This window comes from Cygnus atratus, chromosome 2 (assembly GCF_013377495.2).
Source record: "Cygnus atratus isolate AKBS03 ecotype Queensland, Australia chromosome 2, CAtr_DNAZoo_HiC_assembly, whole genome shotgun sequence".
NCBI classification, from domain to species: Eukaryota; Metazoa; Chordata; class Aves; order Anseriformes; family Anatidae; genus Cygnus; species Cygnus atratus.
Window position 1 is genome coordinate 6,857,972 of NC_066363.1, and position 15,504 is coordinate 6,873,475.

The 15,504-nt window shown below is 40.0% G+C and overlaps 1 protein-coding gene across 1 annotated transcript in view; it reads right to left on the bottom strand.

The window, feature by feature from the left end:
• Nucleotides 1–1,887: 1,887 nt before the first annotated feature.
• RHEB (Ras homolog, mTORC1 binding) overlaps nt 1,888–15,504 on the bottom strand; it is a 40,807-nt gene continuing 27,190 nt past the window's right edge. Inside the window, exons 4-8 of the mRNA XM_035554360.1 lie at nt 14,432–14,514; nt 10,269–10,325; nt 10,121–10,168; nt 9,527–9,608; nt 1,888–2,406 (exon numbers count right to left, since the gene is read on the bottom strand). Coding sequence (XP_035410253.1) covers nt 2,314–2,406; nt 9,527–9,608; nt 10,121–10,168; nt 10,269–10,325; nt 14,432–14,514 — 363 coding nt within the window. The 3' untranslated portion in view covers nt 1,888–2,313. The remainder of the gene's footprint in view (nt 2,407–9,526; nt 9,609–10,120; nt 10,169–10,268; nt 10,326–14,431; nt 14,515–15,504) is intronic.

Here is a 15,504-nt window from a genome sequence, read left to right on the forward strand (position 1 = left end):
GCAAGACTATCGCATGTGGCTGTTCTTTAGACCTTATTAGCAGAGAAAGGCTTGGGCAAGTAGAATAATTTCCATTTCTTACTGCATGAGCCAGCCATAGGACAAAGAAAACAATCTATGTTGGATGCCTTTTTTCAGCTCTTACATAAAATGACTTCTTGGAAGTTCTCTTTGCAAATAATCCAGAGAACCTGCATCTGCATTTGATCTCCCCTGAAAAGCTTCACCACTGAAAGCAGGGCCTTCATTATCTCAAGACTATCAAGTTGCACATTTCCTCATCCACACCCTTTAAGGCTTTAAGTGTGCTAGCTGCTAAGGCTTTAATGAAGCAACTTTTTCAGGCTTCAGAGATTATGAGTACATGTGGGCATTATTTTTTTTAATTAGTATATGGAGTATTTGAGCTGTCTGGTACTCCAACTTCCACCTTTTCATGCCTACATACATGACAAGTCAGATACTGAACTTGCCTATTTCAAGCCATATATATATATACATATATCAGTAATCACGGGAATTTGTAACTCCCCAATACTATGTCCAGAATGCAATGCCAAAGACACTGGCTGTGCAAGAAATCATCTCAGGATCAGGCAATGAAGGATGACACGAAACAGACACGTTGACCCTGAGCTCCACTAAAAACCATTTTCTGAATCCTCTACAACTTCATTACCAGAAAATCTGCCCTGCTTCTGGGTTCTTGTGAAGGAAACCTGCTGCACAGCCCCAGATCAGCCTGGTTCTGAAATGAAAGCATGTATTGTTGTCCCTGAATGAGCACACCGATGGTGCTGAACTTCTGTGATCTATCACATACAATACAAGTTCAACTTCTGTTAAGAGTGTGAAAATTTAGGTAACTGAAATGAGCTTTCAGAAACCTTTTTGTCCAGGAAGCCTGTTAATCTCACATGTGGAGTTCAGACAATTTACTCAATAGTATGAGGGAACCGCTGTACAAGAAAGAGGTGAGATTTTCTCCATTTGCATCATTTAGAACAGAATGAAATGTAAAAGCTACTTCTGGTTGCAAAAACATTGCAAGTTTCCCTTCCATTTTATTCCTGGCAGGAATCAAAAGTTTTCAATGGACACAGAAATGCATGAGAAAACACTTCCTTTAATAAAACATTCCCTTAAATCAGCATCTTCTTCTATACAAAGTAGGTCAACTGCACATCTTTTTAAATACATAGTTGAATTAGTTTGTTTCCAGACTTAAGGTTTTAAGGCTTGTTAAGCCCCGAGTCCAAAAGCCCAGCAAAAGCTCGCAAGTGGCTAGGCGAAGCAGTCCAGAGCTGCAGTGGGACTGACATAGTGAGAGGCCAGGTGCCAGGAGACCACCCACCTCTCTGGATGCACAAGTATAGAAATGCACGATAAACAACTCACATCAATTTGTTCAAGACGTGCAATTTATTTTAAGTGACATTTTTGTTTCCTTAGCGAGTCTACACGTGTAACCTGGATAAATCCACTCCATCCTGAAAGCGCTCCTAGTTACAAGGCGACGGGAGCAGTCTGCAGTGCAGGTGCGTACTGGCCTGTTCCTTGGGAGAGCTGCGTGCCCTTTCCTCCACAGCTCTTACAGTTACACAAAGGAAAAAAACAGCGTAGGTTGGCTGCCAAAATCCAGGTCTTCCCTTCCACATCAGACCAAGGTGTCCCTTGCATCTCCTTTCCATCACAGGGCACAAAATACAGCTGAGCTATTTGGCCACCCTGGAGTTCTAGTAGCAAAAAAAATGGTTGGGATTGCCTAAGCAATAGTCAATCTAGTGGTTCCAAGGATCCCACACTTCCTCTTAAGGCCAGTAGGTGAACATTTTTCATAAAAGCAAGCTGACATGGGGCAACTAACAAAAAATTATGAACAGAACATTAAGGTTTGCAGCTATTTTATTTACAAGTATACATTTAACACAAAGAAACACTGATATCCAAGCCTAGTTAATAGTAGTGTAACAATATGCATCATTTTTGATGATTATTCTAACCAACAAACTACACTGAAAAATTAATGCCAGTAAAATTCTTGGTCATAATATTAAGAAATACAATATATAAATTGAAAATATGATTGCTTAAAATTTGAAAATGGAAGTGAAGCCATTTGCACAGGAGTCAGAGTTTAACATAATCTGAAGGGAAAGGCTCCAAACCAACTGTTTATCTTTCAGGTTAACAGAAGAAAAAAATAAAAATAAAATTAAAAAAAAAGAAGCATAGTTTATCCTTAAAGATAACGGGCAGTTTTGCTTCTTCAGGTAGAATGTATTCCCAGTGTTTTCAGATTTTGCAGTGGAATTACATTACTGAGCATGAAGACTTCCCTTGTGAAGCTGCCCCATCAATTTTTTCTGCCTCCAAAATTATCCTCTTAAAAACATCAACGGCAGTCTGCAAGGAGAGAGAACAAGATTAGTAGGTAAGAGGAAACTACCAGACACTTAAAAAAATCTTAGTGGTTTCACTGGCTATACCAACAGATAAATGCATGTCCAAAGCACATTCCCAAATCAGAGGGAAAATAGGGTAATTTCAGTTTTGAACACAAACTTTTGGAATAGTGTGAAACCCTTCTCCACAACAATCCTCAACTACTCTCTCTATCACTGCAGAGACAGAAAGTTTGAATTGAGCCATACTCAAAAGAGAGCTAATAAAATATAAAGCAGACTTATAGTTAAGTATTTAAATAATTTAATAATATAATAATATAATAATAATATAATAATAATTTGCTTTGAATGACCGACAGCATTGAAGATTTTGATGCTTTGTTTCTCCAGAGAACAAACCAATTCATTTCCCCCCACATAATCTTTAAGGTTCCAAGTAACTACAGAACAAGGCAGATTTTTCAGCTCAAAGCACTGACTTTGCACACCCCAGTATGAGGGTTAATTTAATATTCTTGATCTATGAGAAGAGCCAAGTCCCTCCACACCACTGTGATGCTCTCATCTTATCTGTAGTTAAGAACGCAATTTGACATGGTGCAAGACCACGAAGGGAAACACAAGTCAAACTAGCCATTGTCTAATATTAACCACTATTCTTTGAGGAAGTCTGAGTACAATGAGGTTTTTATATTTTAGAGAGCTGGAACTAGAAGATAAGTATCACTAACACGATCAGGCTCACAGACACCCTAGTTTACCATATGGAACAAAGGACTAAGCAGTCTCTCCGCAGACTCATGAAGCACACAGGCACCATCCATCCCTTTGCTTCCCTTCAGAAGGATGATAGCAAATACTCTTGGAGTAGGAGTCACCTTCTGTTAACAACTCCCCTTGGTCTGGTCCATGCTGAGTCTCCTTCATCCACATTTAGCACAGCAGAGTCTGGTGAAAAAGGCTCTGCTGTTCTCAGGTAGTGAAACTGTGTGGATGGGCTCCAAAGGGCAACACCTCCCCTATCATGTGGATGCTAGAGAGTACCAGTTAAAAATCTTTGGATGGAAAGCTAGAATGAAAATGAGTTTAATAGAATCAGAGACTAAGAAAGGATGCCAGAGCACTTGAGAGATTCAGGAGATTCTATGGGAGAATTTGCTTAAGTATAGATATCTTTAAAACAAAACGAATGAACAAAAAAATACTGAAAGAAGGGTATAGGAAGGTGCCTGGGACAACACCATGAGCGCTGCAATAAATATCTTACACCATACATCTGGTCTTTCCAGGATGCACTCAGTTTTAAGGCTTTCAAAAGTGTATACTAGCCTCCCTCAGAAAATCCAGACACTAAAACTACAACAGACAACATCCCCCTGAGACTGCCTGTAAGTAATTTTAAGAAGAATTCCTAATTTTAAGAAGAAATCCATGCAACAGTCAAATATGCTGCTGAAGTCCTTTTCTTCACTATGATATTTCCCAGCTGAAGATTCACTGCATGATCAGTGCTTCAGCACACATCTCCAGTTTGGAATTGGTTCCTGATCATCCCATACATGCCATTTTAAGTTTCAAGCTTGTTTGTTTTTAATCAGCGTGCAGAAGAGCACCCTGTGATTTATGACCATGTGTTTTGGCCTGACAGATGTTTTTCTGCCTCCACAGGATATAATTCTTAACTGGATCATTTCCAAATTAAACCCATTGACTAAACTGGCTCCAAACAATCTTGAAGTATTCTTAACAAGATTAGAGTGAATTTTACAGTTTCCCATATTAATACCAGTTGTGCACAGTATCATCTCTGGAACTATTTAAAATACCTGATCAGCTGGAAATAGATTATTCCCCCACATAATGAGGTTTCTCTGCAATCCAAACAGAATCTAGCAGAAGTGGCTCATTAGTCCACCACAGCACAACACGTTTCCTGGGCAAATCAGACTCTAGGAAAGCCAAGGACAGGACTCCAGTTGCTATCAAACTGGCTCCAGTACTGATCAGTTTCCCTTAGCCAAAAATAGGTGCCGTGCTGATTTACAAATACACTGTACCGATGTGTCGTTACTTACAGCTAACATTTCCAATGCTTTCATTTTAATGCACAAGTCCTTCATATCCCTGCTTGAAAGCACCTCCTAAAAAAAAAATAATCCCACCATCTATTCTGTCAACAAAGAAGCTGCACATTCTTTGTCAAAGCCATGCTGTTTTGAAGCACTGAGATGTAGGAGTTCCCAGGGCTTGTTAATTCATTTCCCAGAAAACACACATTCACTGAGAAGGTTTAATCACTGTCCTCCAGTTAACCCACAGCGCCTCGTAATTCAGCCCAAACACACTGAAGGATTTTAGAACGAGCTTTTTAAACAATGCAGAAAACTGTTTTGCAACGAGGAATGAAGAATGTAGCCAGACTTCATATGCATCTGCCTCCATATGGCCCAATTACAGACCGCAGGTCACATCTAGCCTCCAGAAAGCCATCTGGCTTCCTCCCTGGAGGAAACGGAGTGGATGTCAGCCTGGGCAACGCACGCTGCCTAGGGAGCTTAGCACCTTGCCGTGTGCAAGAGACACTTGCTCCCTGCTCAACTGCTTCTGCCGGTGTGTCCCGTGGTATGTAAGGAGCAGACAGCCCAGGAGGTGAATTCTTGCTGCCCAACTCAGGAACATGCTGCCAGGAGCCAGCGCAGGAAGGTCCAAGCACCTAAAGCCAGCCCACAGCTGCCACCGTCAGCTCAGCCTTTGTTGGGCTCTGTTTCTCAAATACGCACCCGTTCTATTATTTTAAAGAGGAAATTCTCCACTGCTCGTGCTCCTGGTTGCTCTTGGCACAGAACTGGGCAAAGGAACTTGAACAATAGTCAGGTGAGGAAGGTTTGTTTTCCTCCCCGGTCCTTTGCCAGCCCAAACACCCTCCCAGGTGAATGTTCCAGATCCCAGAGGGGTGTGGGGAGGCCGAGATCCCACGTCTCTCTGAAGCATACACGCAGCAATGCAGCTTGTGAGCTTGATGAAGATGAAATCGCTTCTTTTTGAAGAGTAATGTCCAAGCAATTCATTTTTAAGAGAACTTTTGCTCCTTCCTTCCCCTTTCTCAAGTAAGTCCACCTAATGAATTTTACATAACTGGACGAGCACACTTGGATGCTTGTTACTCCCTAAGTTCTTCCAGTAAAAGTTGGCTTCCAGCTTCAGCTGGGTTTAAGGACCAATTTGGATTCTGGTTGTATTTCAGAGCATTGCCATTTTATTGTACTGGGATTAAGACGAAGTACTGCACTATGACTTCAGAGGAACAAAGTAGGGAATTCCACTTCTTAGGGTTGAAGCTCCTGAAGTTAGCCCAGTAGATACAAAGCAGTTCCACATATCCAGTGCTTACTAAGCAGCTTGAAAAAATACAACAAGCATATTTAGGGTCCAGGGAAGAGATTTAATATCTGATGCTGGCTTCCAGCCCACAGCCCAACAGGACACAATCCGCATGCCTCATGTTGCTTACAAGATAGCTGATGCCCTCAAACACTTAACTTGAAGGTGTGTTGTTTTATAGTGTGCTTGCGCTGAAAAAAAATCCAAAATTCCTGTTTTGTAGGAAGCATTTACTCAATCTGGTTAATATTTTCTAGCAAGTAGCAGTAATTTGAAAGACATCTTTTCCATCGAGTCCCAGAATTGCCTTCTCAAAGGCTACGGATTTCCCCAGATGACTGAAATGTTGCTGATACACAGCCTCCTCTGAAAGCCTTACCAGGCTACCAGAGTCTCGAGGAGGTGATACAGAGCCTAAAATAGATTTGACCTGGGGAACTCTTGCCAGCCACCACCATTTATCTTCACGTCAGCTCAGATCTTTGTCTCTCCTGCTTTCCATTTATTCAAAGCCACGCCATTTCATGGATGTGGTATCTTCTGACAATTCCTGGCAGAACAGGTACAGTTGGATTACATTGATCTGCACAACTATTTTAATTGCCTGACTTTTAATTGCCTAACACAGTATGGATATGCTCCTAGAACTCCCACAGACGCTCCAGACAGGATTTTTTGGATGAAAGCAGGAAGGGAGATGAGTCAATGCTCTCCCACCCTCCTTTAGGGGGCGAAGAGCCTCTGCTGTCAGAGCCTGCAATAGGGAGTACCTTCTCTGGTTTCAGCAGTTCCTCGCAACAAACAGAGCTGTCGAAAAGGACAGACCACGTTGGCCAAACCTGAAGCAGCCTCCAGTCTCTCTGCAGCAAGGAGGCCTACTCTCCTCACTGCTGTGAAGAACGTCATGTACCAAACCAATTGCAGCCTGCAGAGCAGATAGAGATTGTCACTCTGCTCACACCCACCAAATACACATGGATAGATTTCAGAGAGACAGAATTAACAGGGTCCCCCTCACCCAGGAAGGTCCGAGCTCTCTACTGAAGTTCTGAAGCTCCAGTCTAGTCCAGCTCATCCCTTTATGCATCAATTAGCTTTCTGTAAAGTAAAAACAATCTGACGCAGTTTTGCAAGGAGCTTAGACTTGATCTTCACAGGCAAGTTATGTTTGCTGTACCAAGGCAGGGCACGAAAAGATCTGGATGAACCTCCAAGAACAAACTGCTGCCAAGTGATGTTGACTTAAGGTGAATATCCAGCACTAAAGCATGACAATAAGCCTTGTTACTAAACTCAAAATAAACCTTTTGCCTCCCCTGCCTCGCCCCAAACCAGAGACAGTTTCAGAGTAGGAAGAGACATTCTCTCTTGATAGAAGTCCATGTATGAGCTGGTTTGATCCTGTCAAATTAGGATTTGGGGGGGGGGGGGAGAATACGTGAGCTCAGAAGTCTCTGTGGTATAACTCATAGGAGAAGACACTACCCCATCTTGCTACCTGCCTGGTGTCTCTTTTTCCCCCAGCTGTAGACTTCATACTTCGCTTTCAAAGCACAATCCAGCCACCTCCTTCAGCAACAAGCATTCCTCAGCAGCTGTTTGAAGGAAGACCAGGACAGCTGCCCCAGTTTTGGGCTGCTTCACACTGTCTTCTGCACATCCCAAACCCCCAAAGGAAGCACGTGAGATAGCCTAAAATCAGTCACGCGTCGTGGGCACACGAAGTGACACGTTATCTCCCTAACTTCTGAAGTCAGCCAAATTTACCAGGTGTATTACACAAGAGGCACGACCTCACCACCGTACTTCCCTTTCCACAGCAAGGAGGAATTGTATTCAGCACCTGTTCCCGAGAACCCGCTTCTGACCCCAAAAGGGACAGCATCTGCGATTTTAATGACCTGCACTACCCAGTGATCTGCGTCCTGATGGATCACACCGACAGGACAACCTGGTAAGAACAACTTCAGCAGCAAGAAATAATAAAACTTTGACTCTCCTTTGGATTTGCATGGAACAAGATTGAATATCTGATGATTACCACTCTGATTTCCCTGAAGCCTACGAGCTTGCGACATGAATTTCAGCTAGCTGCATAACTCCGTGCAGTACTCTTCGACTAAGAAGCAGACACAAATACATGGCAGTCAATGGGACTTTGTTAGTGCAGCAGTTTAATATGCAAGGCATGCCAAGCATCACATAAAGCTCGTAGCTTCTTTGCATAAATATACCCAGCTTTTTTTCCTTTTTTTTTTTTTTAAACCAAGACAATACAAACTTCAGAAAGTTACTGAAAAGATATTCTGTAAAATATACACTACTGCACTGTTACACATTGTGAACATATGCCAAAAAAGGAAAAAAAAGTACAGGGAATAGTTTTGCCCACTTCAGATATAAAGGTGTTTTAAAAAAATCAAATTCTTTTAACTGATTTATTCTTCTTCTGTAGTTTCTGTGGGTTTGCGTTTGAAGCTCTCCAGCAGTAGAGAGGATATTGAGAAATTCCATGCTTTCATCATACCCAGATTTGACAAGGTTAGTGCAAATCTTAGCCAGAAACAGAAGTACCTAATTCCAAATATTCCGTATCTGGAGAAAAAAATCTGCATTTTCTTCCAGGGAAAATCCAACTTTACACAAGCATCTATTGTCAGTAGTTCTACAAATTATCAGACGAGCTATTTGTTTTGCTTTTGGGGACGCACAGAGGGAAAGAAAGGCTGCTTAAACAGGTGCTGTTCTAGCTATAGGATTGCCCTTTTGATTCTGCTGATGTTATCAAGGAGGCCAAGGATGTGATATGCTAAGTTAAAAATGAGACAACGTAAGCATTTCTTCTGCATAAGGACTCATTTGTTTAGAACTAGCCTGACAGCGTCCTCCTGACCCTATCATATGTTCGTATTAGCAAGAAGCAGAAATTTTAATGCTGTTGAGACAAAAAAGAGAAAAAAAGAGACACAACCCTCTTGAAATGAAAATAAAGTTTTTCATTAAGCTACAAGAACCTACTGGTTTAGGCTTGAAGTAAATACATAGGTCGTCAAATCAATGACAAAGTGTTATTAACAGCCACAGGAACAAATTCAAAAACCAGAACAGATTCAGAAGGCATTTTAAAGTAAGTTACAGCACAAAAAATACGATGTTATTTAACACACAATTAAACTTTTGTGATAGGAAACCAGCAGGAGTAAATGTATGCTGGTTATATTGCTCAGACTGCAACTTCACTACTGTTCTATCATTCTGGCAGCCTTTGCTGTAGACAAATCAGAAAAATGTTAGACATGGGCCTGTGAAACTATTATTACCCTTATTATAGGGACCGAGTTTTACCGAGTCTTGCCTTGACCTGAAAACATGAGGTTCATCCCCTTACACCAACTCATTCCTCCATGATAGCAACGAGCTCCTAATTTAAGGTAACTGCAGCAGATCACAGATCCTGTCCCACCCACCCACCGCACACATACGCAAGGTTTAGTATGTCACTAACTGTTCCGCTATGCTCAGTGAAGCTTAGCTTTCAGTTCTTCATTTCACCCTCACGCTTACAGTTGCACCAAAAAAATTGTATACACAAACCTGAATGCAGACATCCATTTTGTTTCCAACAATCTACACAAAGTATCTGTACAGTACATGCAAATACTTCAGCTTCCTGTATTAAGTGAAACTCGGAGACATCCCATTACATGGCTATTCAAAAAAAATCTTAAATCTGTTACCTGATTTTCTTTAGCAGAAGATTCCAAGAAAGCTGCATTCCAGGATTCTGCTAAAGCTTTCCCTTCTTCATAGCTGATCACCCTGATAGAAGAAAAAAATGTTTCTTTATAATTCACAGAAGAATTGGAATTTGAAACTCCAGGAAAGTCTTCACGGTACTGAAGCACATAAATGCATATATAACAGGAACGTTTTGCAAAGTCTGATCCTGAGCACTTGATATTTGCTGCTGTCAAATACACAACGGGGCCAGGTAAAACTATGCGACTCAGAAAAGAGTTGTTCCAAAGTCCCGGATTGTTCTCCTAATCTGTAGTATCATCTTATCTTTTACAGTCGTAGAAAACATTTCTGTTACTTGTTTAGAAAAAAAGGGTAACGCCACTTTCTTTGGAACCTTGCAGCAAGAGTCAACATTACAACAAAAGCTCCTGGCTCCTAGTTCACATTCTGGACACAATTCCTTTGCCAGTACCTTGTTTTAACCTACATTTTGATTTTAGTTACGGAAAGCCAAGAACAAAACCAGCCTATTGCAGCCACAGGAATGCCAGCTGCTGTCTTGCATTTCACACATACTGGAGTTCACATACCGTTCCATATGCAGGTCTTTTTTATTTCCAACCAGCATAATGGGTATTCTGTGAAAGAAAGTTCAGAACTTCAGAACAGTTATAGTATACTGAACAAAGTACTAGTAACATGCCTGCAGTGAAATGAGATGAAAGTGTCACTACTTACTGGACTTTTCCCACCATATCCAATAACTTGCCATGGATAACTTTTATCACTTCAAAACTGCAAAATAAAGGGATGAAGTCACACATGCACTCCGATGTTTATCCTTAATACCCAATACACAAGCAATTAAATGCATATGTAGATATGCTTACTCTGTGTATAGTGGCAGAACTACAAAGATGCTGAAAGTGTTACTGATTTGTGTACAATAGACCAAATGGTCCTAGAGGCAGCAACAAAGACTAGGCTATGACTATCATTACAGCCTCCCCAGTTATGATACTTGCAGAAATAAATAACATTACCCACGACTGATGTGTCTAACATACAAATGCTAAAAGCCCCACATCCCCAGTCTGGTTTGTATCTGCAGTAAGAAATTTAACTACTTGAGTCCAACAACCCTGGATGAGAATGTCAAATTAAAGCAGAGTTTCAAAGAAAAAGCTAATAACAAGAAAAGTTATTAGGTTAAGCATAATCCACCATGAAAGAATTCAGCATTTTAGTTCGTACAGGAAGTTAGCTCCTACAGAATTCTTTGGTTTTATTTATGTGAAAGCCAAGAGAAGCCCGAATTCCAATCTTCTACAGAAAGCAAGTAAACTGATCAGCAAGATGGTATTGAAACTGTGGTTATTCAGATACTTGTCAGTTCCCCTACCATATAGGTGAAGTCTGCATGACTGGAGATAAGGAACAGTACTGTGAAATGCTGAGAAGCCTAAAATCCCACTAAGAAAATCCCCTGCATTTGACATTTAGCACTTTTGAGAACAAGCTATAAACAGGGTTAAAGAGCAGATGTTGCGCTCCTCTAATTACATTATGGAAAAAATGCTGGTACATGAAGTGCACAATTCAGATTTAAGAGAGGCACAGGTTCACAGACCAGACACACAACTACACAACAGAAAAAGCGACTGAAACTTCTCCAACTTCCAAGCTTGCTAGCTACAAGCAATGTCTTGACTTGTGCTGCATTTTAATTAGAACTGAAACTCTTAAAAATAGAGCAGCGCTCAAACATACTTCCAACTCCAAGTTCTCAAAGAACTGGTGCCTGAAAACACTATTTGAGTTATTTGAATCACTAAAACTTCCCACTTCCAGAGCAATAAACACGACCATATTTAAGAAGAATTTTGTGTCAAGTAAGATTCAGTTTGGAATACTTCAGAAATAATTCTTGAAGTGTTGAGTTCTACTCACCCTCTGTTTTGCTAATAGTTCTAGTATATCCTATGGAGAAAACGAGCACTTTGCAAAGAAAAAAGTGACTTAGTGTGGCACAACTTGATTAACTTGCTGTTAGTAACTCAAATACTACAGACTCCACTAAAAAAGTGGAATCAATGGAAGGTCTTCAGGGTTATAACGAACTTATGAAGAAAGGGAAAGAAGTGAAATTTTGGTCTTGAGAACTGGCCTTGGGCTTTCAGGTTCTTCTAATTACTTCAAAAGAAAGATTTAAACAGAGTTTGGTTGTGACAAAGTTCAGATGCATCACTACATATGAAATTAGATGACCCTGCAAACTGAAAGAACAAAAAAAAATAATCTAATACCGACTACAAAACTTTCTCAGTTCATCTGAAGCAACAGGAAAGATCTAGCATACTAGCCACAAGATAACCGAGTCACAAATCTAATACAATCACTTTTTTCCTTCCACTATTACACGCGTTGCTGTCAGTATAGCTGGGAAAATGCCATGCCACTGCACAGCTCAGCGGTAAGACCTCACCTGTGGGTCCAGTGCATGATTCTGCTAAATACCCTAGAGACCAACCCACCCTCGGCTCTTCAGTTCCCAATTCTGTGCATCTGCTTATCTAGTCTAGTTCAAGAGCTCCATTTTTAGTTTAAAAAAAGACTAAGGATAAACAGCTGATCTTTATTAATAGATCAAGGTGAAAACTGAAAGAAGTGCTATTTAAACCTGAACATGATTCTGCCACAGAGATACAAGCTGCTAAGAGCTACCTGGAATGAAACTAGCTTGACCAGATTGATTTAATGTTCTAGAAAGCTTTCCAAATTAATGAGGCTAAAAGGAACAAGGGTACAATTTAAGACAGATATTGACCAACCCAAAAAAGAACAACATCACATCAAGTCTTGAAATAGCAAGAGGTCCAGAGAGCATAAGAGGTCCTTTCCAGTTCTGTCAAGCAAAGAGGGTTACAGAAAACAGCTCAATGTGTGAAATACTACAAAAAATTACTAGCTGTCAGAGAGATGTCCTATACAAAATCATGGAACAGAGGCAAGATACAGAATTGGAATTTAAACTAGAGCAAAAGCCCTCCAGTAACCTTGCAGCGGAGAGCCTGGGAATATTAAAAATGTAGGTCATTAGTTTTTACTCAAGTCCCATTTTAAACTTCCCAGTGGAGATCAGTAGGGAAGACAATCATTTTAAAAGGACATTTCTATTAAGTTTGCTGTCAAAGCTCACACCCAGCTCAATCAATACTCAGATCAATATATACACTTTGACAGAAATCAACAGAGATGGCAACTGTAATCTGATTGCCTGGGAAAGTCAAAGCTACCAGACCACCCTGGAAAATCTATTCTGCCTAAACACTGTCTTGATACTGAAGATAAGGGTCTGAACAATAAAGGATCATCAATACTTTAAATTTCAAAGGAAAAAAAAACTTGGACTAAGTTGGATCAAGAATAAAATACTAAGGAATATACTATCTACCTACAGTAGATAATATAGCTAAATATCTTAATCTGTATTAGTATTTTCACCATGATTTGATTTTTATTTTGTTTGAATGCTACAACAGAAAACAGATTCTCGTTCCTTTAACTGGATGACTTTGGTTAAAGACACTTTTGTCCCAACAATACCACACACCAACGAACATTTTCCTCTTCACTTTAGAAGTGGAAGGTTTTCTACTTCAGTCTGAGAATACTAAGTCCTATTTTACACAGGTTACTCAGCACCAACAGTGAACCTCCGATTAAGGGAAGAAAAAAGCAAAAAGGTAGTGTATCTAGAAACACATGAAAGCCCAACATCTGTTGCATTTCCTCCAGATCACACATGCTTCCTGTTCACTTCTTCAGAACTAAAGATGAAAACCAAGAATGAAGGACTGCAAATCTGTTCAGCATTAAAGACGTTAAAAGCAACTGAAGTTTATAACCAGACCACGTCACTTCAAGAAGCACAGAAGAGCCAATAAGCAAGCTGTTTTACCTGCAATTTATGATGGTCTTACTGAAGGGATGACCTGTTCTGTCTGCTTTAGAGGAAAAGACTTGGAATGCTTCAGCACTTGAAAAAAGTTTATCAGTTTAAAAGTAGAAGGGAAGCATTACCTTTTCTTCTACCTGAAGTAAGCAAAACGCTTCAGGTCTTAAAATAATTGTAAACAAACAAAAATAATGCCATAATGAAGATGCTGTACTGTACTAGAAAATTAAGACCAATTAAAGAACGACCAGTACTGAAATCAAGAATAACAAAGGGAAGGCACAAAATAACAGAGGAGAAAACCTTAAGGAGGTTGAGACACTTGGTACAAGTAAATGACTCCAGCTATGACAGTGTCCTCACATGAGAGCTGACTACAGGCAACAGTGAGGACAAAACAGATACCCTGGGAAATTTGTCAAATAAAGCATTTGAGCGAGTCTACAGGCCAAACATCTCATACCGCTATTTATAATCAAAGTTTTTGACGGTTAACCAGAACAAGCCAAGACAGGAAGCCAAAGAAATCTCAGTACTGTAACAAGCTCCTAGGACAAGACCTAACAACCAGCTGGGCTCTTCACACAAATGTACAGTGCCCTCTTAGATCATGTTCAAGTCCATCTTTGTAACATACGCTCCAGCAATGAACGGTTTATTCCTGGTACTAGTCCACGTACTTTTACTTACACTTCAACCTATGCAGTTCAGCACTGCCTCGTTTCTCACACAGTACCTTTTGTATCAGTCTGCAAAGTATCTGTGGCATTTGGATCTGAGGGGAAATTTCTGAAAAACATTTTTATTTCCATAAAACCTCTAAGGTGAAAAGAGAATAAATGAATTACATTCTGGATTCAGCTCCTGCCTGAGCTATATTTTCTTTGTGTGTGTGTGTATCTGGTTAATATCTGAACTATTAGAACACAACAGATTTTATTACCTTTTTATTGACGTGACTGAATAAACAAGAATGTAGCCATTGATGTCTATGGAGTACGTCTGAGGAAATATGGAGTATTCATCCTGTAGAAAGAATATTGCATTTATAATTACTCACTGCCACAGTTGAGAACTTGATGCTAGCAAATCACGAGCAGTTTTTAGTCATACTTGTAAGACATGAAGCAACGGACCTTTTTGTACGTGTAGTACTTTCAGAACTATGTTTTTTCATCATAATGCCAGATGTGGCTTCTTTACCAAATTAAGAGAAAGCAAGGCAAGCTTGGAACACAAGCTTAGTTAGCCTGTTAGTCTGTATACTCTACAGCTTTTTCGCTTTATTCCCTCTAAGACTATGGATCAGCTAAAGCTATTCCCAATCCTCTTACCCCGCTTAATTATCAGTTTACACTAGTACAAAACATCCACTCTGTCCTACCGCTAATTAGCGATTATGCCTCTTATCTTGCTAGTGATACATTTCAATCAAATTCTAAATTTCAACAGCTGAAGATAGGATCTGGCACTTCAAAACTTCCAAGTGGCAATGACCACATCTAAATTACCCAAGGGGTCCGTTAGGAAGTAAGTAGCTGTGGCTTACCAACTAACGCATACTTATCAACTGTAGATGCACCAACTATAATTATTAATTGCTTCATGCCAAATGCAAGCCTCCATTATATGGCAAACGTTTCATAGAAAACAAGCAAACAAAAAAACAAACTCAGACACCTAATTTCTAAACTTATTACCCCTGTAGAAAAGGAAATGATCAACTAGGTAAACGAACCAGATCGATATACTGCACAAAACACAACACAAAAGTAAAACGAATCCCATGTTAAATATCTAAATTGAAACACTGCAATAGCAGTTCCCAGGTAACATTTACATTTTGACAAGAGCTATACATCTTACTGTATGGATTCTCAAATTTTTTAACCTGTGTTTCTAACGATGTTAATTTTAGCTTAAGATCACAACCTCACTGTATGTTGCCATGACTGAACAGATGGAGCAGTGCAATTATGCAGCTTAAATCTAGACAGCTAAAAGGAATCAAACTTC